Below are 25,028 nucleotides of genomic sequence, written 5' to 3'. Positions count from 1 at the left end.
GTTTCCAGAATAAATCCATGAGCAGACTTTATAAGTATTAATGGACAACTTTTGGTGCTCACAGGTACCTTTCCCTGCAGCACCGGGAGAGACTGTCAGTTACTCTATCTAGAGCCACCTGGTAAACTGGTGAAAGCTTATCCTCTCTGCCTTTGGGGTGGGGGGGGCTATGTCCTGCAAGAATTTCTTCTTCCTTTTAGAATATGGGTGGCTGGGAACTGCTGGAAATCCTTTTGTCCTAGACAGCACAGGGAACAGAGGCTGAATAAATTGCGCAGCAGAGCTAACATGGGCAGGAGCAAAGAGGAGCTCTGTCAGCTCTGTACAGAGGCATGTGGGAAAGCACAGTGCGTACGTGCTACAAGAATAGATCATGCTTGTTAATGTGGGAAGCTGCATAATGATGCTTTGGAGCAAGGATTTTTGTGGAGGTAAATGCTACTGTGATATTTGGTCACAGGTTGTCACCAGTAAGATCTGTGCTGAGGGGTCTGTTCGGAGAACTTCACTGCTCCGTAGTGCTGGACCAACTGCTTGGTCAGTGAGCAGACAAGGCGCGGGCAGTGGAATGTGTGTGCTGGCCTTCTGTGAACAGATTTCTGTGGGATTTCTCTCTGCTTGAGTCTTTATAGAGTGAGATTCTTTTGAATTTCACATGTCAGTGCAAACGTTTGATCCTATAATCTTCTGCATCTGTGTGTTGGATTGGGAAGGGAAATCTGTTTATGGACACAGAGATACAGTAGCAGTTCAAAGCAGAAAAGTTCTGTGCAAACTTTTCTGTCCAAGGGCTATATTTACATGCCCCATTACTGCAGAAATACAGAGGGCCTTGGTCTGACATTAAGGACCAGGGACCTCGTCCTGTTCCTTTATAAATCGTCACTTTGAGATTGAACAAGGTATTTGGGGACTGTCCCATCTGCACAGGCATTCCTGGCAGCCTGTGCTTTAAACTGTGCCAGTGATATTAAGTCTGGCCATGGGCTTCCATTTGGGTCAGGAAGCCAGCATACTGCTTCAAACTTCAGTCTGAGAAAGATGGAAGAAAGTACCTACTTCTCTTTTCAAAGAATAATAATGAAGGGATGGGTTTACCCTGGTGCTTTCTGAGCTCCTGTTGATGCCCCTCTATTCTACACTGTCCACATTGTACCTGTTTTTGGAGGTGAAGAGTTTGCTTCCATGTGGGGGACTCTGTTTCTTTGCTTCCAGATAGCTGTTTTTGTTAGCAAAGGTGGTTAGAGATTGTGTGGAAAGCTGCTGGAAAGCTTTCTCAAGTAATATATCCTTCTGCTTCCAGGCTAACTGTCTCCCAGGGTGCTACTGTAAACTGTTTTAGTCCACTTGGGTGGCTCCATTGCTGCTGAATGAGACTAACTTAAGCTCAGGTGTTTAGAGAAAAAAGTATAGTGAAAAATACTTGATTTCTTTGGAATAGGACTACCTCTTGGACTGGAAAACCCTGAACTTCTCTTCTGACAGCTTTATTTGTGAATGGTTTTCATTCTCTGTTTTCAGCAATGACAAGCAAGTGAGTGTTTGGCTGTTGTTGTAATCTTGTGTTACGCCATCAGTACCTTTATCCCTCATTCAGATTGCACATCTCATGACTGTTGGAGTAGAAGTGGGGTTATGAAAGAATAAATTTATTTAGTGCCATGAGCTATTCTTGAAACTGCAGCTTGTCTTCACTCTTCAGTACTTTTTGGCAGACAAATTCGGAGCTGCTAATACAGCTGTAATGCCTTCCCATCTTCTCTCTAGCTGAGCTTTAGTATTTACCTAATACAGCCTAATTATGCAATGAATTCTTTTTGGACTTTTGATCAGATAACAGTGAAAGTGTGAATAACTTGCTGTGGGCAAAGAGATTCAAGAAGACTGAGAAATCTCTCTGTTTTGGGAGGTGTTTCAGTTGGGATCTTTTCCTGCCAGTTCCGAAAGGATCCTGTTTAGGACTAGAAGAGAAAAAGGTCTTTTCCTCTGCTCTGGAATCTCTGCTGCTGGTTTCACTTGCAGAATTGGGTCTCCATGTGTTGGCATTGTTTCTTAATCACTGCACTGGCTGGGCCCAGTCTCGGGTTAGGTGGCACAGTCTCTACTGTTGCACTTGCCTTTGTACTCTGGCTCTGCCGCCCATGTCAGATATTTAACCTTTAACACTGCCGGAGCCTTCTATTCAAACAGGGCTCTCTTGCTGTCCTGGCCTGCTGTGTGACAGGTTCCTTGCAGCTCGAGCAATACCAGAAAAGAGATGTTGCTTGACAGTTTCCAAGATATTTGCAGAGGCAAAGACCATCTAGGAGACATCTGGATGGGATGGCTCTTACTTAACCATGTGGAATGACAGCTCAAATGGCTCTCTCCTTGCTACCCATATCCAAGCATCTTGTGTTTAGTGAGCCCTGTCTACGTTTCCCTCTTCCTGCTGTCGTTCTTTGTGCCTGTTTCTCACTTTCCTGTAGAATGCTTCTATAATGGGAGAGCTGCTTCTGGATCACAGAGTTTGAACTACAGCTGCCAGACGTCCCTTGTATTTGGAATTTCTGTTGGTTAACAATAGCAACAGGATGCAAGTCCTTGATTGTGAGTTGGCAGTAAGTAAAGACTAGATGATGTTTTTGGCACTGTGGGGGAAAAAAACTTCCTTTCAGTTAGAAGTGACCAGGAAAGTTATCAAGAAAAAACTTGGACATTAAATGTGGTTCTTCCCTCCTCCCCACCCCCTCCGGCACATTTTGCTGCGTAGAAGGCAGAGATTTTTTTAGTGCAGCCAAGACCTGACCTCTTTCATTGCTTCCTTAAGCAATGCAGGACTAGTTTATCTGAAGCAAACTACCTTAACGACACAGCCTTGGTGCTCTGGAGAACGGCCTTTCCTATTCCTGGTGACTGCCTTCCAGGCTTCATAAATGCCTTTGAAGGATGAATTGCAATCTCTTGTGCAAACCTGGTATGGTACCTTCTCCTTAGCATCCTTAGCAGATAGGTAATGGAGTTGTGTTCTATTCTGTTGTAGGACATGGATCCTCATTGTATTCATGGAGTGCTGCTTCTGGTTGAAAGAGATCTGACTTTTCGGATGGAGAAGCCACCAGCAGGACAGGTAATGGAACCATTCGTCCAGGGGTTGCTGGGGAGCTTTTAATATCCTCTGTTTTAGTCTCCGAACAGCAAATTCTCTGTCGGTTGATGTATGTTTATTCTCACACGAAATCTCTGTGGCTGTTCTCTGTATTTTATGGTTTTACTCTTACTAGTGTGGTATTTATAGGGTTGTAAAATTTCTGCGAGCCGAATGTATCTCTGTCATGCTGTGTTTATTGCCAAGTCCATCAATGACATTTGCACCATAATTATGTCATTCTACTGGGGCCCTTGAGACACAGGGGAGTTGTTGGAAACATGTAACAGTATGGAGGAGCCCTGCACAATGAGCAGTAATAGAGGTGCTTTTCACTTTCTCCTGTTAACAAGGGGGGAAATCCTTGGTCAGGAAGAGGTTGCATTTGACTAAATCCTGAACTCCATCCTTGGAAGGTGCTTCTTACTTTCCTGGATTTTCCATGTGTTGTGTTTCTTCTCCTCATAGCTGCTGCTGTCAGTGGCTGAGAGACTTCTGCAAGAGAGGGAGGAGGAGAAATGTGTGTGTATGAGGTTCCTTTTGCAGCTGAAATGTCTGGGAAGACAAACAGGAGGTGCTGATGGAGGAGGGAAGATCATCACAACATCACTGAACACCCCCACTAGAAGTAAATCTGCCTTGGTGTTCCATAGCGTATAAGAAATGTAGGCTCTCAGCCACTCTTTGTCTGTGGTGACTGAATAGAGCATCAGACTGCATCTTAGTCATCTCTCTCTGCTCTAAGACTGTTACAAGTGACAAGAGCGAACTGAAATGCTGTGCCTGTTGAAACCCCGTAGACTTCAGAGTAGACCAGGACCTCCCTTTTGACTCCTGTGGATGAAAACTGTGAATAGTGTCCGTTTTATTGTGTGTGCAGTGTACTTGCCTTGAAAGGCTAACGAACAACATGCTATTACTCTGTTTCCTCATTGCCCCATTTAGAAGAATCTGAAGCCAGAAAGGGGGCTGCAGGCTACAAGAGACCTAAAACACACTGAAAAATACAAAGTGTGTAGGAGGGAACAAAGCAAAGGCTTATAAAGACACGGGCATGCACAAGGAATTTGAAGCATGATCCTGTTTTGTAAGGAGGTGGAAACTTCACAGTATGTGTAGGGGGGTTAAATGTCTGCACCTGAATTCCTGGTGTCTGGACTGGTTTCCATGTACCTGCAGGAGCACTTGTCTGTTTCTTTGTTGAGTGTAAAAATGCTCCGAGTCCTGCAGACTCGCAGAAGGCAAGGAATTTATGTCAAGACCCAGGAAACACTTGGAGCAAATAGCTGCTGTGATGACTGGAGAGCTGAGGGTAGGGAACAGGCTGCTCTATTTGACTGGTTTTTTTCCAGAGAGTGAGGTGGGGAAGCTGGGGCTGGATTTAACCTCTCATGCTCTTGAAACAAATGCAAATTGCAGCGCAACGTGGGAACATATGAGGGAGTTGCTCTGCTTATACTAGGAGGTACTGGCTCTGGAGAAGGCTGGCTGCTGCCAGACTTCCATCACAGATGTTCTTCTTGGTGAAAGAGCTTGTTGTGGCCTGCATTCCCTCAAGGTTTGCCCACTAAGCTGTACAGCAAGCTGCTCTAAGATTGAATTGAATAGATTTTTTCCCCCTTTATACTGTAGTTATATTGCAGATTTATGCTATATGGTTTGTTTCTATGCAAGGCAGATAAAGAAATAAAGATGCTGTCTTCCATTATCCCTCCCCTCCTCCTCCGGTATTTGTACCCTAATGCAGTTATGCTTTTATTTCTTCTGTTCCTGTGCAGTTTGAACTTCTCACCTCCATGAAATCCCTCCATAAGCACATAGACAGCACACAGCTGCCTCTAGAACTAGATGGGACCTTCCCTTATTGCCACCAGGACTGGTTAAACTTCCGCATGGTGAGTAGGATGTCTTATGTTCTTTGGTATCTGAGAGAAGAAATGGTATAGTAACGGAGCTGAAGCAAAAGGAGCTTGTCAACAGCTGAGCCACCAAGTATTAAAAGACAATGGTTCCTGCAATAGCTGTGTAAGCAAGTCGATCTTTGTTATCCAAAGAATACTAACACTGTCTTTATAAAATGGATGAATGCTGCAACTTATTGGCATAAATGCAGGAGCTAAAATTTGAGTTTTCAACTCATCTGTTTGAACTGAATTAATTTAGATTTGACCGTAATTTGAAGGGAAGGAAGAAACAGAATCCTGTTTTGTTGTGATGGATAGTGGCACTTTGGTTACACTCTGAGGCTTAAGGGCAGACAGTTGTTGAGCTAATATCAGGAGAAGGTGTTAGCATCATGTTGTCTTTGAACTAACAGGAACAACTTGAGCATAATAAAAATTGTTAGACCCTGTTGGTTTTGGAGCAGGTTCCCCCGACCAGACTGAGAGCTCCTTGGTTAAACCTGCAGTCCTGGCAGAAGTGGAGCTCGGAAGTTCCTGATAATCTATTCACATAATTCTAGGAACAGTTTTTTACTCCTTTAGGTATAATTCACCTACTTACTGAAGTTATCATCAAATTTGAACTCTTTAGAAAACATCTAAACTAAAAATCCAGAGAAGATTCATCCCAGGGGAGCACTGTATTCCTCTTTAAGAACTGGCCAAATGAGGGAAGGAAACAAAAGAAACACGCAGATTCCATGTGAGTCTCAGGACCAAGATGACAGTAGGAGGCAGTACCAGCAATGGGTTCCTTCTTGGTATTGTTTGGCTGCTTTGAGTATACCTTGATACCACGATCCTGTTTGACCTTTTCACTCTCTCCAGAAGGGCTGTGGATCAAGAGATCTACAGTGACCCATACCCAGGTGCAGGCTGGAGCAAGCCCAAGGGTGCAGGGAGGCTGACCGCCCTGAAATGTTTGAGCTGACCCAGGTTAAGCCTCAGGTAGAGGGACTGAAACTGCAGCACCCAGACACTTTGTAAAGTAGGTAGAACTAGCAAAGGGTGCTGTAGGCTCCGATAAGAAATGCTGCACAAGAAATGCAGCTACAGATGTAACACACACTGGTCTGTAGCAGACAGGTTATGTGCAGACTGCCAGAAGTCTGAAAAAGTAGCATCTCTGGCACCAGTACCCAGCTCTGTGTAGACTTGTGCTATGGAGGGAGCATAGATCTGTGGATCATGTGCTTGTTGAATCTTTAAAAGCTGTCTTGAGACATGATTTGGCACGCTGAGACTAGACAGGATTAAATCTCTCTAAATCTGCACACAAATTGGCTGTCTTCACATTGTGTTTGACTTGCTCACCCTGGCAGATGACAGAGCCACCACCTCTGCTTCCAGAAGACTCAGTGGTCTTTTGGCTGTCATCTCTCTGCCCAAGAGTGCTGCGTGGCACATTGCAGCATCTGAAGCAGGTTAAGGTATCTTTTATAGCAGCACAATTCCAACACATTTTAGAACCTGTTTCTTGAACTTGCTTTTAAAAGTACTGCTATGGACCTGTGCTGATGCCATAGAGCATAGTTTTGGTACCTAGGATTGAATTTGAGGTTTATTTGGCAGTGAGGAAGCGGAGAAGCTTTGCAAGAGGTTATGGATTAGTTTTCTGTACAGTTGAGGAGCTTGAATGCTGAAGTGCTCAAACCATGCTGAAGGAGAATTCTTGAAGGAAGGAAAATGATACCAGATGACTGCTTGTTTGTGTCTTTATTTAACGTGCAAACTGTTACCAAAGGGAGTTAGTTTAGGAATCGGTCTGTATGGGTTGCCTGTTTGTACGATGCACTGTGTGATAGTGACCCATGTGCTCAACCCCTTAGATCTGTAGCGATGTGGCAAATGGCATTTATTTCCTGTCTGGTGATCTCACCTGCATCCTGCCTGCTAATCTCTCACTGCTGGGGCTGTTCCAGCACTCCAGGGAGGAGGAAGTGCAGTTCAGTAAAGATTCAAACAGCTGCTTTTTTGTTTTGTTTAGTTTTCAGAGCACTTGAATTGGAATAGCTGTTTCTCCCTTCTCTGGTTTCAGTGGCTGGAGGGTGGCATCTGCGAGTATTTATGCTTTATATCACTGACTTTTCTAAAAAGTGCTCTCTTGTGAGCATGCAAAATGTTTGGGTGTTTTTGTTTTCCTTCCCCTCCCTTACCCCAGACAGAGGAGGGATTTCAGATTTGTCAGTAGCTTAAGGTGCTTAATAGTGGAAGATTTCCAGTTTCCTAATCTTTAATTTACACTACTTTTAATATGAAGAGAAATTATTTAAAGTAGAGAAATTCCAAGTGCTCATTTTAGATTTTGTTCTTCCAAAATTCATGCATCTTAGTAAGAAGTTACAGGAAATGTTAATAATAGAAAAACATGGGATGTAAGTGTACTGATTTTTATCTCTAAAGCATGGGCCATACAGGCCATGAGTTATGCAAGTTTATAAGGTCTGCATAGATGCCTTGGTATAGAGCAATGCATCTGAAGCCTCTGGTGGGCCTCTCCAAGCAGTAAAACTGAATCCTTGGGTTAGGGTGTTTGATCCTCTCTTTATTTCTGTACTTTTTAACTTTCTGTAAGCTGAAAAGGCTGCTTTCTTGTCAGCCATGAGAAAATAATCTCTGCCTTGTTCCTTTCTTCTTGTAGAAGCTGGAACATTTGCTACAAGAATGCCACGGTGCTTGTGCCCTCCTCCAAGGAGCGATTCAAAAAGTGGAATCTGAAAAATTACCAGCAGGAGCTGAGGTGAGCATGTCCCTCATGTTGTGTCAGAGGTGGGCCTGTAACAGAGGAGAGCAGGAGGCTGGTTAGCTGCAGGACAGCCATAGCTTTGAATTTGCTGGCTGTAGCAGAAGGGTATTCTGAGTGCTGTGTGTCACTGCAGAGCTGTCAGTACAGCTGGACAAGTAGAAGCTCGTCCAAAGGAACCGATGGAGGCTCTGCTGCGTGTAGGAGCTTCTTCCATGATGCCTCACTGTCACTCAGGAGATCTCTTCTTCAGTTGTGCTTGTTGCTGGTGGTGCTTGCTCCAGCACTGAAGGGCATTCTTAGCAGCTCCACAGCTCTGTAGCTTGTACCAGCTTTGTCCGTGAGCAGCTGCCTCAGGCTGTGCCACACCAGGCTGGTTTTGAATGGCCTGGAATAAAGTTAGATGACAACATGGACAGTGTTCACCAGGCCAAGGCTGTTGTGCAGTTTCAGCTTTGCCTCCAGAGCAGAAGTTTGGAATTGGGGGGTGCAAAGACTGAGCTTATGTTGTTGTAAATATCGTATTCCCCTGCTTTGACTGCACTGAGGTCCCAACAGGAAAGCAGTGGAAGAGAGAACAGTGTCCTCTGGGCCTTCCTGCATACATGTGTATATCCACAAACTTGTCACATCCGTTGTCCCACAGCCTGGAGATTTGCAGGTCCAGGCTCTAAGAACAGTAGGAACTAGCTGTGAGTGGAAAATGAGGCTGGAAAACTTATTCTTTCTCTGCCCAGCAAATGAAGTAAGGACAATGACAGGAATTGGGCTTAAAGTTTAGCCCGGCAGGGAAAATATTGAAAGCATAAGGAGCACTGTTTATCACTTTGGATTTGGCAGGTTTGAATCAAGTGTAGGAACCAACCTCGCTCTTTCCTGGCGTGGGACAGTGTGAGATGTGGTTTGTGGTGGTTTGGGTTGAGTACTGGCTTTTGCCTGTTCCCTCATTGCCTCTTCGTTGCAGTAACTGCTCCTCTCACTCTTGCGATCCCTCCAGAAGGCAGCTGTGCTGCTGAGGAGTTACAGGCAGCTAATGAAGAATGTTCTTGGAGACCCACGGCTGGTCATGCTGCTGCTGGAGGGTGGAGCACTCCTGGCCAGGCTGAGGAAGGAGGAGTCCTGTGTCACCCTCACCCATGACTACAGGTGAGCCCCAGAGTGGGAGAAGAGGAGATGAAGGTGAGCAGAGAGCACGTAATGGGAGTCTCGGTGAGATGGTGCATCGTCACGGTAGGCTAGAGAGCAGCTTCCTGTGGCAAGGACTTTTATTGGAAACAGCAAAAGTGAAGAACGTAATGAATTTTACTCTTGTCCTGACTGCTTCTTCCCCAGCCCCAAAACTTGTCTGGGGGGAAATTTTTTAGATTAAAGTTAGAGGTTAAAGTTCCTTTCCAAGCCAGATCAGACTCATCTCCTGTAGTGGAGAGGGCTGCATATTCTGTGCACCTCTAAAACACAAATCCTAATTGATGATGCCAATGATGAATGTTCAGGTCCAAGACATTATCACTGTGTGATTTACCAAGGCACTCCTTAGGCAAAGGGGTTTCCAAGGACCTTAACTGCGAGGAATGCTTTCTGGCTGAAGCAAGCTCTGAAGCTCTGATCTCCTTACACACTGGTACAGTTTGCACAAACAAATATGCACTGCCCATTTCGGAATTGGTATAAGAAATGGGGACTGAGCGAGGGCAGCTGTTTGAAATCCCCAGGGCATTGCACAACTACTGTTTGTACTGGTAAAGCACCTGAAGTCTATCAGCGTGTGAAGGCCCCTCTGCTATGTGCTGTGCAAACAGCAAGGTAGGCAGACAGCCGTTGCACCCAGGAGCTTCCAGCCCAAGCGTGAGATAAATACAGGCGTGTGCATACAGACAGGGGTGTAGCGGATGGCTCCGTGCCTCCACAGCCTTGCTCTGGTTAAACACTCTGTTGCCGTCACAAGCTGGGAGGTTTTAAGGGAGGGAATGGAGAGAAGATAAAATTAGCCTATAGAGTATCTCACCCAAACTCTGGGAAAAGAACCATGTTTGTCTTTGAAAATTGAACAAGTGGATGACAGTGACAGTTGCTACCCATCACTGGGAGATGGAAGTCAGTCTTCTGGTGCTGAGTGTGAGGGGAGCGGGGGAACAGGCTGCGTAACTGTTTCTTTTCCCTGCTCATTCTGACTCCTGTCAGCAGCTCTGGCAGGCTGTGAGGACACAGTTCTCTTGGTGAAGCCTTCTTGATGCAATGTTGGGTAGCATTAGTACAGTACGGCCATTCTCACATGATATGAAAAGCACAGATAATGCAGGGGGTTGTGGTTTTTTTTTGTTTAGTTATTTTATTTCAAGCAACACACAGCAACTTTAGAGCCCTCTGAGAATAGGGAAACTGTGCATGCTTTTTATGTTTTGTTTTGGTTTTAAGCTAAGCTTGTGTTCTTGTGCAGGGAAATGCTCAACTTTGAAACCTGATCTGACAGAGCCCCTAAGGATATTTTACTGCTTTGATTACCTTAGCAAGGGCAGAGGCGGGGATACACACAATTCTTTGATTACACATTGTTTGAGCATATGCCGGGGCTGTGTAGCATGTTCTCTGTGTAATTCAGTTACATTCATTGCCTGCCAGTATGAATGGAGAGTGTATGCTATGGTCAAATGTATGTGGCTCCCTCCAGCCTGAGGAGCCGAAGTGAATATAGTGGGAGGAAGTTAGTCCTCTTCTAGCCTGTGGAACACTTGCAGAAACTAAAACCTATGCAGTATTTTAATTGAGGCAACACCTGCTTGTCATGTAACTCGGAGCAGAAGACTAAAGAAGTCCACTCTTCCCTGTTACAGGATCCTTTTATATGGGGAAAAAGCACTATCACTTGGCTGGAGAACTCTGTATAAGGCGTTGATGGTTTTAGATCCTCTATGGCTTTGCACTTGCTCGTTCCCTCCAAAGTGCAGATATCAAAAGTTCTGAGCTCTGCTAACCCTGTAAAGGCTCCTATGGTTATGATTTTCAAAGGCTTCTTTGACAGATTGGATCAAAGCAGGGTGGGGACAAAATATTGTAGGTGGCCTACTAAGCTAGCACGGAGTAGCTGTTGATATATGTGGGCCCAGTATTAGATTTTTGACTGGTGACGTGTAAAAATGGAGCAGGACTGGTTGTGTCCATGTGCTCAGCAGGGCCTGTTGTACTGCTTTTCTGAGTTTTGAATTGTAAAATCTTGCTCAATGTTTAACTGTCTTTAGTTCCTCACCCACTCCTCCAATACTTGAAATCACATTATTTACAAAAGCAAGTCAAGTGGCCTTACCCTTCTGAGTCACCTTTTGGCTCTTATGTTAATCACATGCCCCGTTGCTTTATTTTTTTCTTCTCTCTTGTAGTGCAAAAGCCTGAGTAGGCAGAGAGTAAAGTGCCAAGGCTTCTTAGTCTGAAGTTGAGGCCAGCTGTGAACAGGTAACTGTCAAAATGTGCAAGGATTGCATATAAATAGAGGAAAAGGTTTTAAGAGCAATCTTCTGGACTCATAGCTCCACTTAGTTAAAATATGCCAACCAAAAGTGCAGAACTAAGGATACAAAATGTATTTTTTCTGAAGAGATACAAAGACAAGCCCAGCTGCACCATCACCTTGGGATTAAACAAGCCAGAGATCTACTTGCTTTTTGGCAGGGGATGTGTTTTGCCAGCTCTCACAGCTGACTTTCTGGCTAGTCTGTGGCTTCATGTGGCAAGAATAATACCAGGAGGTGGTAAGAATAGCGATGGACAAACCCACCTGAAAACACCTGACTGCAGGTTAGAGATAGTGTGCTCAGCTAGGCAAGGAAGCAGGCTTGTGCTCTGTCCAGTCAGATGTTATCTGCCAAATACCTTTTGGGAACATGCAGCAAACAAAACTTGCTTTAGTCTTTCTTTAGTAATGAAACTTTTCCCTTGGTGTTGGTTTTGGCATGCTTCCCTGCTCTGCCCTCCTAGAGAGCCGAGATACCCTTTTGGAGTGTTTTGTGACACTGAGCAGCAGGATCTCATTGCTGCTCAGGTCTGATCTTGGCTTTGTGAGGGTTTGTTAAGCCAGGGACACAACTCCGTTCCTGCAGAAATTTAACTGGTCCCATCAGAGGTGCGGTCAAGCGTGAGAAATGTGCCCTGGTACATCCATATGTCTCTCTGACAGATGCTTTGAGAGCCTACAGGAATCCTTCCTGGAGGGTCCCATCCTGAGAGATGCTGTAGCAGTGGCTTTGACTGCTAACTCTGCTCAGTCTCTGTTCCCAATGTGAGCTGACCGAGAGTGTCCATACTCCTTTCTCCACCAGATACTGCTGTAAAAGATAGCCTTGGCCATTCAGCCACTTATCCACAAAGTGAAAGGAAGACTTCAAGCGGTCTGTCTGGATCTCAACCTTTTCCAGCTTAGAAAGGAAGAGTTCTTTTACCAGAATATGAGTCCTGCAGGCAGCCCATCACAGGGAGCTGGCTAAGGGCGCACGGTGTGCTCAGCTGATCCCACACTGCTCTCCCACCTCAAGGAAGACCAGGCTGAATTTGTCCTAAAGTTGGGTGAGCGTGGTGCTGATGAGCCAATATCTTTGTGGTGTCTCAGTCAGGCTGGCCACCCAAAAGGTGCAGGTGGACCACGGAAGGTGGCATTACAACTTATTACTGGTGCAGCTGGCTGGATTTAAAGCCAGCACCTTTGCCTTTACACCATCTGCTCCACTGAAGCCTCGGTGCTTCTCCAGGTGTGTTAGCTGAAAGCTTCCAGGTTTTGCCGACACAGGCTTTCTGGGGATTGAAATGCAGAGCTATTAGCTTTGCTGAAGTTCCTGTTGGTAAGTGTGGACAAATGTCATGCCATCTGTCACTTTAATGTTACTAATGCTTATTTTTGCACTTTTGGACAGGAACTTTTTAATAAACATGGCCTTTTTAATAGCTTACATAGAGTTTGCTTGCAGATGTATCTTTGGCTTCAGGATATGTAGTATATTGATCTACCAGCCTGTGGCTTGCAGGCAGCTTGCTAAGCCAGTTGTGGAAGGTAGGCTAATGCATTGCTTATTTTGTGGTGGATTTCAAAGACTTCTCTGATGCTGCCACCATAAGCCCGGAGAGGCTGCCAGGAGCCAGGCAGCAGCAGTGAGAGCTCTTACTAAAGCAAGGCAGTTGCGTGGGGCTGGGCACCAAGGCAGGGAGACTTTTAACCTGGTCTTTAGCCAGACATTTTCCACTGTTGTTCTCATTATTGCTGCTCCTCCAGCATAGCCAAAAGCTGGGAACGCTTGCTTACTCAAAGTGTCCAGTGGTGCCTTTTGTCCTGTAGATACGCTATGAGTCAGAAATGGAGTAAAGATATAAACGTTTTATATTAACACGAAGATGCTTTATACTAGTTAAACCAGAATACACCTGGCACATGCTTGGCCTTACCAGCAAACCTGCCTTCTCAGTGTGGCCCAGGAGTGTTATTTCATCATGTTCTGCATGTTGGCAGGCAAGATAGCCACAAGACTAGAAGTGAAAGCTGAAAGAAAGAGAAAAACCTCAGAGAGTGAAGGAATGACCAGGTTGCGTGCTGGGCTCTGTGCAGCGTGGAACCAGAAAAAGCATAATCTCTTCCCCCAAGCTCCTCATCTGAAAAGAATTTGTGCTTGCAAGCTGTGAATAAGTAGCTTATAAATAGATGGAGGAGTGAATTCTCCTTTTGTTTGCAGAAGGCAGTATAGTTAGTCTCTGTGCTTTGAGGGTGGAGTGGCTAGAGCCACGAGCTGGTTTTGTGAGCTGGCTATTTTTAGTGTGGCTTGGTGATCTGGTTGGAAGCCCTGGGTGGGGACCTGAGCTGAGCAGAGGTAATGGGCAGTGTGGAGCAGACTTCCTGAGCAGCCACTGCCAGGTTCATGGTGCTGGACCTGATTCAGTTACAGTGACAAAGATGGTGGTCTTACAGCCAACAGCCTCCACAGCTCTTGAGCAGTGTGGTGCTGTAGGAGCTGATGTTTGTAGGTCTTTAGCCAGACTCTCATGAGTAGCAGCTCCTGGGATGATCCAAGGCAGGCATGTGTCACTCTGCAAAGTAATCTTGGAGAATGCACAAGCTCTCAGGGGCCCTGACGAGGTTACTGCACAAGCACCATCTGAAACTCTGTCTGAGAGTCGAGGAAGAGAGGCTAAGCTGGTCTACAAAAACATGGGACTAGTTAGGGACAAGGTAGAGGGGGACTTGGGTGTCTGGTGAGTAAGTCTCAGTCTGGGAAGACCTGGATGTTTGTCATTCTTGGTCCGGAAGGTACAAGATGTGTGCCTGCAAGCTGACAGCTGCTGCCATATGCTGGTGGCCATGGCCAGGCAACCTACATTGGGAAATCCTTCCTGGAGGCATTGTTATCTTCTACCATCCCCTGTCTGCTTTAGAAATGTGTTTGTTTCTGTCTTTGCTGTGGCCAGTTTGATTGTTGCTACTCTGTGTATTTGTATCTGCTTCAAAAGATGGCAGTGCTTGTGTCCCCTTCATTGATGCCATTTTCCTTGTTTGCTTAGCCAGCACTTGCTTATCTTCTTGCCTCTCTGGGAGCTTTGGGAACCTCTCATGCTACACTTTCCTTAGTGCACACTCCTGACCTGATCTGCATGTTGCATCTTCTGTTGATAGGTGTTCTTTGCATGTTTCTCAATCCTAAAACCTTCACCTCTTGGGTAGGATGAGTTCTCAGTATACCTTGAAATAGATTAAAAACTGCTTAAATCCTGGCCTCAAGGACTGGCAGCTTTCTATCATGAGACACCCCTGTGTTGTTGCCGGTGACATAGAAAATGCTGATGAACACCAAAACTTTGGCCTTCAGCACTGCTTGGGCGGCAGTGCTCTTCCATAATCTTATTTGTTTGTTAGGAGGAGGGAGGAGCGCAGCAACATTTCTACCCAAACACATACTGTGCTGCTTGGTATTCATTTTCATTACAGTCTAACCTGTTCCCTCTGTTTGCTTGGTGCTTTTAGCCTGGTAAAAAGCACTTGCACTCGCCTTAAACTCTGTTGCTCTGCTCATAAAGGAGTGTGGAGTCATCACTCTGAGTGTATGAAGTGCTGTGTGGAGCCAGTTGTGGGATTTGCAGGGAGGTAAAAGATTGCAGAGCTCTACCTAGGTAAGTTTTGATTGTTCTTTTAGGGTTTTCATGAGGTGATCCCCCTCAGATCCCATTTTGCTGTTTATTCTCTGCTGTCTTATGTCCTAAATCTTCCTGGATTCAGTGGGAATTTACCCAGAAGACTCCATTTTCACTTGTTCTTGTTTGTAGTGTTTGTCATGCCAACAGGGCATTAGGTAATTAATGACACACTGTGTGGTTTATCTGTTTCCAAATATTATGGAAAAAATTGCAAAAAGTTTCCAGTGTAGGATGTTAGCTGAACCGCCTGAAATTCCTGGCTCAGCCCAGACCATTCCACAGGCACGTATTTTTGTAGGGCTAAGTTAGGGTAGATGTTTCTGTGGCTGGGGTAGTTAATAGCACAGTCACTGTTATACGTATCGTAACCACTGGGAGCATGCAAAAGGAGGGTATAGCAGGGAAATAGGTATGTGGTTTTAAATGACAGTGGGTATATATTTGAGCAGGATTTCTTGTAAACTTGGTGGTCCTAACTCCAGGAACGCAGCTGTTATATTAGAAGAAGCCCACCTAGATAACAAATATAAACATAAATAGGCTAAAGTACATGGGATGGGTTTGGAGGTAGAAGCTGTTTACAAGTGGTAGAAAACCACAGCTTGATGCTTGGTGTTGCCAGAACATTATTTCCAGATCCTATCTCAGGCTCCCTTGCAGGGTGAGCTTTCCCCATAAGTAGGGTACTTTGTTGGTTTGGAATTTCTTATAGTGTGTTTTTTTTCCAGTCAGTTTTATGGATCTTACTGGGATTTAAAATCAACCAGAGTTTGCACGCAATTTTATTGTAACTGAATGTAAGCCAGGCTGGGAAAGAAGCAAAGGTCACAGCTTGGGACCACCCTTGGACATTTGTTAAACTGTATGCATGAATCTCTTTGCTTTTAAAGGGACTTCAGAGTATATTTCTGCTAAAAACATGTTTAAATGAACTGTGCTCTAGAAGAGGATTTTCTCAGCAATTACGATCTGCAGTGTGTTGTATTAATTGGAAGGGTTGCTGGCAGTGCATGTGCCTGTCCAGTAACCCAGTGAAGAGGGATTCAGTCAGGTCTCTAGTCTCAGCTAGTTCCCATCATTAGTGGCCGGAGTCCCACAGGCAATCCCGAACTTGGTGTTGGATCTCTGTGCATCTCTAAGGACACTTTGGGACTCTAAAAACTGTACTGAGCTCCTCCAATACTTTTATTAGGTAATTAAAACCGCTGTGGCTGTTTGTGTGCTGCTGAGAATAATTACTGTTTAGCAAAATCTGCATTAGTTCATCATTGCCAGTTTGAATTTTAACCTCAGCTGCATGTGAAGCTTTCACCTTGAAGAGCACAACCGTGTATTTGAAGTTGGCCTCCTTTTAGTGAGATCATTACAAATACAGCAGTCAAGTAGGTTGCTACCGAAATATATTTATTAATGATCAAGAAAGGCTCTAATGTATTTCTTTTCCTGAGAAACAGCCCTCAGCCACACAGGACTTTCCTTGCAAAGCTGGAAGGATTTTTTTCTGAAGCATTGCTCAGGACGTGTAAATGGCTTGTAGCCAAAGCTTCAGCACAAATGATATGGTGATGTCCTTGGACCAACCCATCCTTTAAATGCCTTAGTTGCCAGATCCTATTCCATTCCTGCCAAAACCTGTAGAGATGTGCACAAGGGAAGTTCAGCACCAGGAGCGGAATACTTCATGAGGCTAATGTTTTACCATCTGACCATATTTATTCTAAATTACAGAATGATCAGGGATACCTGGTTTTCCAGGGCAAATTATATGGAATATATTTGCCTAAAACTCATCAAGTACGTTAGGAAAATACTACATGTCTTGTGTTCTTTCCATCTGCACGTTTTTGCCATTTTTAAATTTACCCAGGTTCTTCATAGAGTGAGCTCTGGTTTTAGCTTTCACTTTAGCTGTTCTTCTTGCTCTTGGCTAGAACAGTTTATCAAGGGGCAGACTGTAAGTTGCGGCTTCCCTCTCTGCACTTTTCCATGTGTGTCTCGCTGGCATTGGTGTGTGCCTCATGCAGCACCTGCTTTTGCAAGCCTGCTGGGTGCCTCCTCTGTGGCCATCTGTTTTTGACAACAAATCAGGTATTTTGCTTTGTAAACTAAAGTGTGACTCTCTGAGTCTAGCTTTTTTAAAGGATGGATTCAGACAGAAATGGTCTTTCTAAATTATAGGTTTAAAATTACCCTGCCATTATACAACTGCTTGGCATTTCTCCAGAGAAATGAAGGCATTCGAAACCTTTTCCATTGAAAAGATAATTGCCCAATGAAAACAGGATTTGGGGAAACATAAACTGACATCAAGCTACTCTTTTTTTGCTATAAATTATATTGACTCTGCACTATTGCAAAATTACTTAGGATGATTTGACCATGGAAGAATGTAGTGAAAGACTTACTACCACACTCACACGTGCAGGGAAATTGCCATGCATCCAAAGAAATCTAAGCTTACATGAGACTTTCCACTGAATTCAAACAGCTCTCTGCTTTTCTTCCTTAGACTTGCACGGGCCTCTATTAAAATATCTTTAAAGTGCTTAACAACCAGGTGTTTCCCTTTGCGTGGCAGGATGGAAGTCACTTTTTCTTCTTCAACCAAATTTTCAACATGTGGTTTGTTTACTCCAAGCTGCCTTGAAGTCAATGAAAGACAGGAGTGAAAAACTCCAAAGAATGACTCTGAAAAAGAAATAGTTATTTATGCAAGGTATCATTTTCTTATGAAACTCCCACTTGCAGGATATTGTTGAGTTTATTTGTATAGTAGAAATGGTTTAGGAAGGAGTTTTTAAGATGTGGGTTGGATGGGTGTATGCAAATAGGTAAACAGCTGTACAGAGATTTGGGAAAACACGCTTAACGCCCAATGGGTAGTTTCTGTGAGCACTGGAAGTGCCCAAGTGCAAACAAACTTTCCCATGGATTGTGGGCAATTTCTCTGTTGGACTCGGTTTGCCTACCTACTTTATACTACAGAGTGGAAATTTTCCCATGTGTAAGACAGAAAAAGATGGATGTTAGTCAGAACGCCTATTGGGCTGATAAAAGTGAACTGTCAAGAGCTGACAACATATGAATGGAGTTACCTTGGAGATGAAACAGAAGACCAACAACTAGACATTGAGGTTTTAATGAATGCCTGCCAAGTGAGGCAGGACGTGTGAAAACAGCGTGGCTGGACCTTGTAACAAAAGACTGAGATGCTGGGATGCTGGAGGAACTCGGTGGTGAGAAGGAGGAGGAGGGATGGTGTAAGGCCACACCTGAAGTCCCTCTGGGGCTCTGGGCCCGGAGGAGCTGTTTGGAAACATTTTTTTTCTAGATGGCTTGTGTGCAGTCACTCAGAAACCATTGGCAGGACCAAGAGAAGGGGCGGCCTTGGGTGCTGTGGTGTGTGCTGATAATTGCATCAATAGCCTGCTGCAAGTAGTCTCAGAAAACAAAATAACGAGTAAGGGATCATAGATAATGATAAATGCCCTGAACAGCCCAACTTTCAATTAAAACAAGAGCTAGTTTCCAGCCCTCTTACCTGAAATGAATTCTCTTTCCAGTCACTGCTAATGGTATTAACTCTCAAATGCATCCCAGACTGCCTCGGGGTAAGTTTGAGATGCCTGTGGATCAGTAAAGCAAAGGTTTCCATGTGTGCATTCAAAAACAAGGTGTTGGTTTTTGCACCAGTGAATCAGTTGAGACAGAGGGAAGATGATGGAGTATCTCTAAATCTGTAGATGTCTGTAGCTGCCACATTACTTGTTGGAACATGGATTGCATCCAGTGGTACAGAGGACCAAGTGCTCACTTTTAAACTGGAGGCTCTAGCTTGCTGCTTCCCTGCCACTTCCTGCAGATGCAGGGGACGTTTGCCCTTAATGAAGTCTTCAGGATCTGGCTCTTTATTTTCCAGTATTGCTAGTAATCTTGATAATTTACTTTGTGGGACGAATATGTGTGGGGCCAGAAGAGCAGTGTTGGATTTTTTCCAGTCCCTCAGCTCAGCAGCAAGCAGCTCACCTGAGACCCTTCTCTTCTGCTGAATTCAGCTCCTCTGGGCTTGGTGTGTGGGTCACCAGGAGTAGTTTGTTACTGCATTTTTGAAAATTACATTCTCTAGAGTGGTTTGCTGATCATGAGGCCAGTACTGATCCCAAGCGTGCTTCAAGAGACTGGTCTCAACCACGATGGTGTGGTAAATTCACCTTTTTATGCAGGGAGCATGTGGTAAGCCTGTTTCTGTTCGTAAAAAAATACCTAAGCCATGTTTGTTCTGTAATTGCTTCCTACCCCTCTATCTTGAGGGTGATTTTTCCCACAGTTGCAGTGTTGTCTTCAGGAGAGCTTGTGTTTTGTGACTTTGGGAAATATGCTGTCTACTTTGTGGGAGTATGTAGTATTTAGAGCTTTGGAGCCCAGGTTGTTCCTGTATCAAGGAAAATTGCTCAAATTTGAGAAAACCAAAGTCCTGATTCTTCCATCAGCTATGGAAAAGAGTGAAGTGGGACTCCCTAGCTCCCTTCCCCTGGATCAGTTTACACTCTATGCTAGGTCAGCCAATGCAAGAGCTGGAACTCTTGTTTCAAGTTGCTATGATTTAACAAGGTATCTCAGCACGGTAACCTCAAGCATTGAAACCAGGCTTGCTTTATCATGGGTTTGGGTGGACATAAGGACTCCCATTGCTGAAAGATCTAGCAGGCCAATCTAACGTGTTTATGAGCGTCACCAAAGAGGTAGTATCAACACCAACGTGATTTCTATGGAAGCTCAGAGAAAGGCTGGAAAAATATTTGCCTCACGACACGATGATTGCAAATGTTTGCATGTAACAGCCTGGAATGTCTAAAGTAACAGGTGCTTGTTTGTCTGTGCTGGTGGGAGGAAGAGCTTTTGCTGTGTCGATGTGCTTTCCTGAGCTGATGAGACCATTCATGCCAGCAGGGGTTTCAGACCCATCAAGAGTAAGACCAAAGACTGTCTGTCTGGCCGTTAGTAATGTATTTTGCGGGAGCTTTAGTCAGAGACTAGGACCTGACTGATACATTCTGCTGCATGAAACCCAACAGCATTAATGTTGTGACTAAATATAACTTCCAGCTATCTTCCAAACTGTTTCTCATTAGCTGTCCTAGCTGTGTCACTGCTGCTGATGGGAACTGGCCTTCACAACCTGCTCTGTAAACACACTTTCCAGAGCTCTGCTTGGACAGTGGTTATGGCTCTGCTGCTGGAAGTCTCCGGGGATGGATCTGGGTCCATCCCCAGGAAAGGATTACAAAACAGAAGGCTCATATCATCACTGTTTGTTAGTGGTGGTTTTGGGAAACGTGGGAGCACTGTTACAGCTCGGATGATTCCATTGAAGCTTGCAGAGTCTCTGTAGAGAACCTGTCTCCTTTGCGCTGCAGTAGCGCTGATCTTAGTCCAGAAACAATTTGTGTATTTTTGGCTGCACTTTGGAGAAATTAATTCAGTTCAATGGCATTTTGAAGAGGAAAAACAAAAGTAGCTAAGAGCCTGAGGTTTGAGCAGCTGGCTTTTTGCACACTGGGTGGAATTCTGAATGGAAAAATCCTGTGGATTTCTGCTATGCAGAGCTAGTTGTCCAGACCTATTGCACTGCCTTGTGTCAGTTAAATGCCATTTAAAAACTACAGGATGGATGCCACTAAATCCTTGTATTTAGTTGCATTTTAGAGGTTCAAAATCGCCTATAACCAAGAAAGAAAGAAACGTGAATGCTGAATTGCAAAGCTTTCAGAGTTTTATTAGCTACCTATTTCACAAGTCCTTTGGATAATTTTAATAGTATGATTAAAAGGCCGTACTCTTTTAAGCCAGAACATTGTAAGACAATTGCAAAATGAAAACTGGTTTAGGGAGAGTACAGAAGATGCTCAGGTAGCTGAATATGCTGGTGTAGAGCACAGCTAACAGAGGCTGTAGCACTTTGTTGTAGCTATCCATTGAGTCGATACTTGTAAAAAGAGGGGAAATCTAGAAACAGAAGAAATAGGAGAGAGAAGGAATAAGCTTGAATGCTACTCTGTCTCCTGGATCCCATCTCTAATTCACAGGCACCTGTGATGCGCTTATCTGAAATGACCTTGCTAATGTTCATCATCTTGCTAGAATGTGCTGAGTCCCTTGCTCTGGCATCCAAGGGCACTGAGCTCCAGCCTGAACCCCCCCACAGCATCGAAGGGCGCTGGGCACCAGCCTGAATCCCTCCACCCCTGCCTGTGCATGGAGATGGTGCACTTCTGCTGTGGCCGGCAGAGAGAGTGTGCCGCCTGGTGTTGCCTGTTGAGCTTTGGTCAGCACAGCTGCCTGTGCAAGACAGGAAGCTCTGTCTTTCTGTCTTTCCAGGACAACATTGTAAAACTCAGTTTCTCTTGGTGCAGGGTTGCTGTACACGTTGCACGTTTGTTTGGCTGGTGGAAATTCTGGAAAGTGAGTGGGTCATCAAGTGCTTTATGATGTTGTTGTTGTTGTTGTTTAGGAGAGATTTCCTTCCTAGTGATTGCTAATTTACTTATTTAAATTAAATTAAATTCAAATGGTGGTTTTAGACACTGAGCCTGCCTGAGCCTGTGCTTTTTGAAAGCCCACTGATGGAATAATCTGCATTAATGAAAAGCTGAGTGTCCTGTCTGAAAATGTGGCAAGTACAGTAAGTTTTGCAAGGAGCCTGGCTGGGAGGAGATGCTCTTGTCCTTCCTGCCAGGTTGCCTGCATCGGGATCAGAGAGTGGTGAATCATGGGCATGTGAAGGGAGCAGCATTATTCTCCTTCTGTTCTCCATACAGAGATGGCCTTTACGGGTCCCTTTGGGATGATGACTGAAGCGCTGCTGTTAGCCAGGTCCTGTTTGCATGAAGCGCTGAGGGCAGTACCTGGTGCAAACCACCTGACGAGACTTGTGTCCCTTTCCAGAGATGCACTTGATGCTGTCAGTGTGCTTTATAAACGAGTTGACGAGGACGTTCACCGGATGGTGATGCTGTCGAACAAACGCATCCAGGAACTGGAGCTGGTGATGGACTTTGAGAAAGTAGAAGAATGTTTTAAGGAGGTAAGGCCTATTTGTCAGTTCCAGTGACTGCCTGCTGCCACTCTCTGAGTGTGCATCTGACAGCAGATGCTGGGGCTGTTGATCTCTCCTGTGAAGGTGTAAAATGATGCCTGTAGATGCTTAAAAAGGACATCTGAACATTAGGATTTGGGATATGTTTTCAGATGTGGTGAAAACCAAGCCACTGTTTGCCTGGTATCTCTTAATAACAAGTAAAAGCCTCCTGGCTGCTCTCAGGGTGTGAATCAGCCAAACCCCATAAACACCTGTGATGTTTTTCCAGACCACAGTGCCATGGCATTTTGGTTGCCTGTACACTTGCAGGTGGGGTGTCTTTTTACATTGATCAGCAAAAGTACCCTCCCTATTCTTCATGCCCGCCTTGAGAAGCAGCAGAGTAATGGCAACAAGCTGGTGATGAGTCTCTGTCCATCCTCTCTGGGCTGTAGATCCTTGAGTGTTTGCTTATATCCTGCTGCTGAATGAGTCACACTTCGCATACCCCATGCTAGCTGCCCATCCCTGCTGTGTTCCCTGCTGTTTAGATTCATGTGCAATGATCAGGTCCCTGCTATCTGATAAGCCCCAGGCATGCTCCTTCTCCTCCGAGTGTAGCCCCAGGCATGCTCCCATGCTTCTGGGTGCTGCCCTACGTACAGTCTCCAGGCAGAGGAGCAGCCTCTTGTCCTTAGCTTAAGAGCCATGCTCAGTCCATCCGCCCCTCCTGCATTTCTCTGGGAGCTTAAAACTTCCTTTCTTGTGGTGCTCATTGAAACTCTTCACAGCCATGAGATAACTGAAGCAAAGAGGCATTGGTTTTCAGAAGGGCTTTTGAAACCTGTAGCCATGTACATAGAGAACCTTAAAAAGTCATAAAGTAGCCCAGGCTGTCTGTGCATCCTACATGATCTGACCAGTTTCAGTGTTGCAGGTCCCGGATGTGGTCCCTAAGCCTGAACTCTACCTTGAGATTGGAGTCGTGTCATTTCCGTTGCTGTAACTTGTCAACAATAAGAAGTTTTTTAAATCGCTTATTACCTTGTGTGTGTGAAGGGTTGTGTGCTCTTTGGAGCTCTCCTTAGGAACGCATGTCCTTAAAGATCAGTGCTTGGACCAGTTTCACCATTGCTTTTCTAGGATCTGGGCTCCTCTCTGGAAGGAACTGGATTTCCAGAGGAGGCTGTAGCCTACCTGTTGTTTTCAGAGGCCGAGGTCGATCCAAGAATTTTAATGGCTTCCCATTTTGATGTAGACACTTGGATGCTGTGCACTGTGTTCAGAACAAGAAGTGTGATGCAAGAGCCTAGTAAAGACTCGCTTAAACAAACTGGTTTCTAATACTATACAAAAATGGATAAAGGCACAAAGGCAGACTCTGCAAACAGTCCCTGCTTTAAGCTGAACTTTTTTCTCATTGAATTGAGCAAAACTGACTGCTCCCAGTGTACTTTTCTTGCAGATCACCAGTGACAACAGCGTTGTCAGCAGCAGCTGCTCTTGCCTTTAAGCCTGCCTAGGAGCTCTAGGCAGCAGCAGTGTGCACTTTCACAGCGTGGGTCACAGCCTGGGACCCCACCCCTTTTTTCCCCACTTGCCAGTAGGCTTGTTCCATGGACACAGACCCTCTCTCAGTCCAGAAGACTAGGAGTTTGTCCTTGGCTCTGGGGTTGAGTTGGGATATGAATTTAGATGATACAGGAGAACAGGATGCGTGGGCATTAGGAAGCATTTAGTCTGTTCCTCCCCGCAGGTGCAGCTATGCCTGAAGCACTGCAGACAAATTTACTAACCTGTTTTTAAAACCTGCTGTTGATGGAAATGCTGTGTTATCCTGCCTGGCCTCTGATGTCTGCTTTGCTTTTAGACTCTTGTTAGTCATTTCCCCGTGTTTGAGGATATAGGCTTATAACTGTGGTAGTAACTGGACTTCGTCAAGGAACCTGCAGTTACTGCACAGCTTTGTGGCAAGCTGCCTTCAGAGCAGTAGCTGAACGCCCCAGAGAAGTGTGAAACATTGCAGATGGGGAGAATCCATCCATACGTTCACACTGACGTAGTTCATGTCCTGACAGTCAGAAAAGGGAAGTGGTGTAGGAAATCTGGCAGCAGGGAGATTTTATCCTATTTGGGGGTAACGATAATAGGAATATCAGGCCAGCCTGCAGGTTGCAGAGCTCCATTAGACCATGGCTCACCCCAAACAGAGTCCAAGCAGCTACTTGCCCTGTTTATGCCTAAGGCTAGTGAGCAATAGCAGAGCTCTGCAATTACTCAGTAACCTGAAGTGGAAAAACTCCTAGCAGGAGGCTCGGGCTGAAATGCCAGGATGTGGGGAGGAGAAGTGTACATGCACGTTCTTTCCAGTAATGAAATGACCAGCATTATGAGAGCAATCCCTTGCTCTTTCCACATAAAGGCCTACCTTGGTGAGTAGCACTGAGTGACTAATACTGGAGCGTTTCCCTTTCTCCTAGGTCAGCAGTTGGATTGAGAATGTTGGCAGAAAACGGCTGAAGGAAACGATCAACACAGATGATTCTTTGGAGACGCTGGTTCAAGTGCAAAAGCAGTTCAAGGAGTTTGATCTTATTGCCAGTGTAAGTGTTGTCTGGAAAATAATTTTCTCCAGAGTCAGAGCTGGCAGCATATGTGCCTCGTACGTGCTCAGCCAAACCCATGATGCTAAGGTGGCATTGATAGATTTTGTCACCAAGGTGTGTGCTGTTCCCTTGTACTACTTGGCTTCCCTGCTCTCCTCTCGTAGACAAAGCCACCAGTTCAGCCCTTCGGTAGATGGTACTTGCTAGTCTTGAGGAAAATAGCTACTGTAAGGGAAGATGGATTTTTTTGTTAATCCCTTGATGTGCTTGTAACTCTGTTTTTACTTTTTTTTAATCCTAATTGTTCCGTGGCCTTACTGTGTAGGCCTTCCCAAGCTGTTGTGTGGCTCATGTAAATCATAACAAAGGT

The 25,028-nt window shown here is 45.0% G+C and overlaps 1 protein-coding gene across 7 annotated transcripts in view; it reads left to right on the top strand.

The window, feature by feature from the left end:
- PLEKHG4 (pleckstrin homology and RhoGEF domain containing G4) overlaps positions 1-25,028 on the top strand; it is a 95,443-nt gene that overhangs the window by 43,021 nt on the left and 27,394 nt on the right. For all 7 annotated transcript variants that reach the window (XR_008452061.1, XM_054078845.1, XM_054078850.1 and 4 more), the window contains exons 7-12: positions 3,023-3,109; positions 4,906-5,022; positions 7,712-7,810; positions 8,811-8,959; positions 21,920-22,058; positions 24,533-24,655. Coding sequence is in view for 6 of the 7 variants with exons in the window: in XM_054078845.1 (XP_053934820.1) it covers positions 3,023-3,109; positions 4,906-5,022; positions 7,712-7,810; positions 8,811-8,959; positions 21,920-22,058; positions 24,533-24,655 (714 nt within the window). In the remaining variant the exon portion in view is untranslated. The remainder of the gene's footprint in view (positions 1-3,022; positions 3,110-4,905; positions 5,023-7,711; positions 7,811-8,810; positions 8,960-21,919; positions 22,059-24,532; positions 24,656-25,028) is intronic.

Source organism: Cuculus canorus, chromosome 13 (genome assembly GCF_017976375.1).
Source record: "Cuculus canorus isolate bCucCan1 chromosome 13, bCucCan1.pri, whole genome shotgun sequence".
In the NCBI taxonomy this organism is placed as follows: domain Eukaryota; kingdom Metazoa; phylum Chordata; class Aves; order Cuculiformes; family Cuculidae; genus Cuculus; species Cuculus canorus.
Note: the sequence above shows the minus strand (reverse complement) of the source record. Positions and strands in the feature narration are given on the sequence as shown.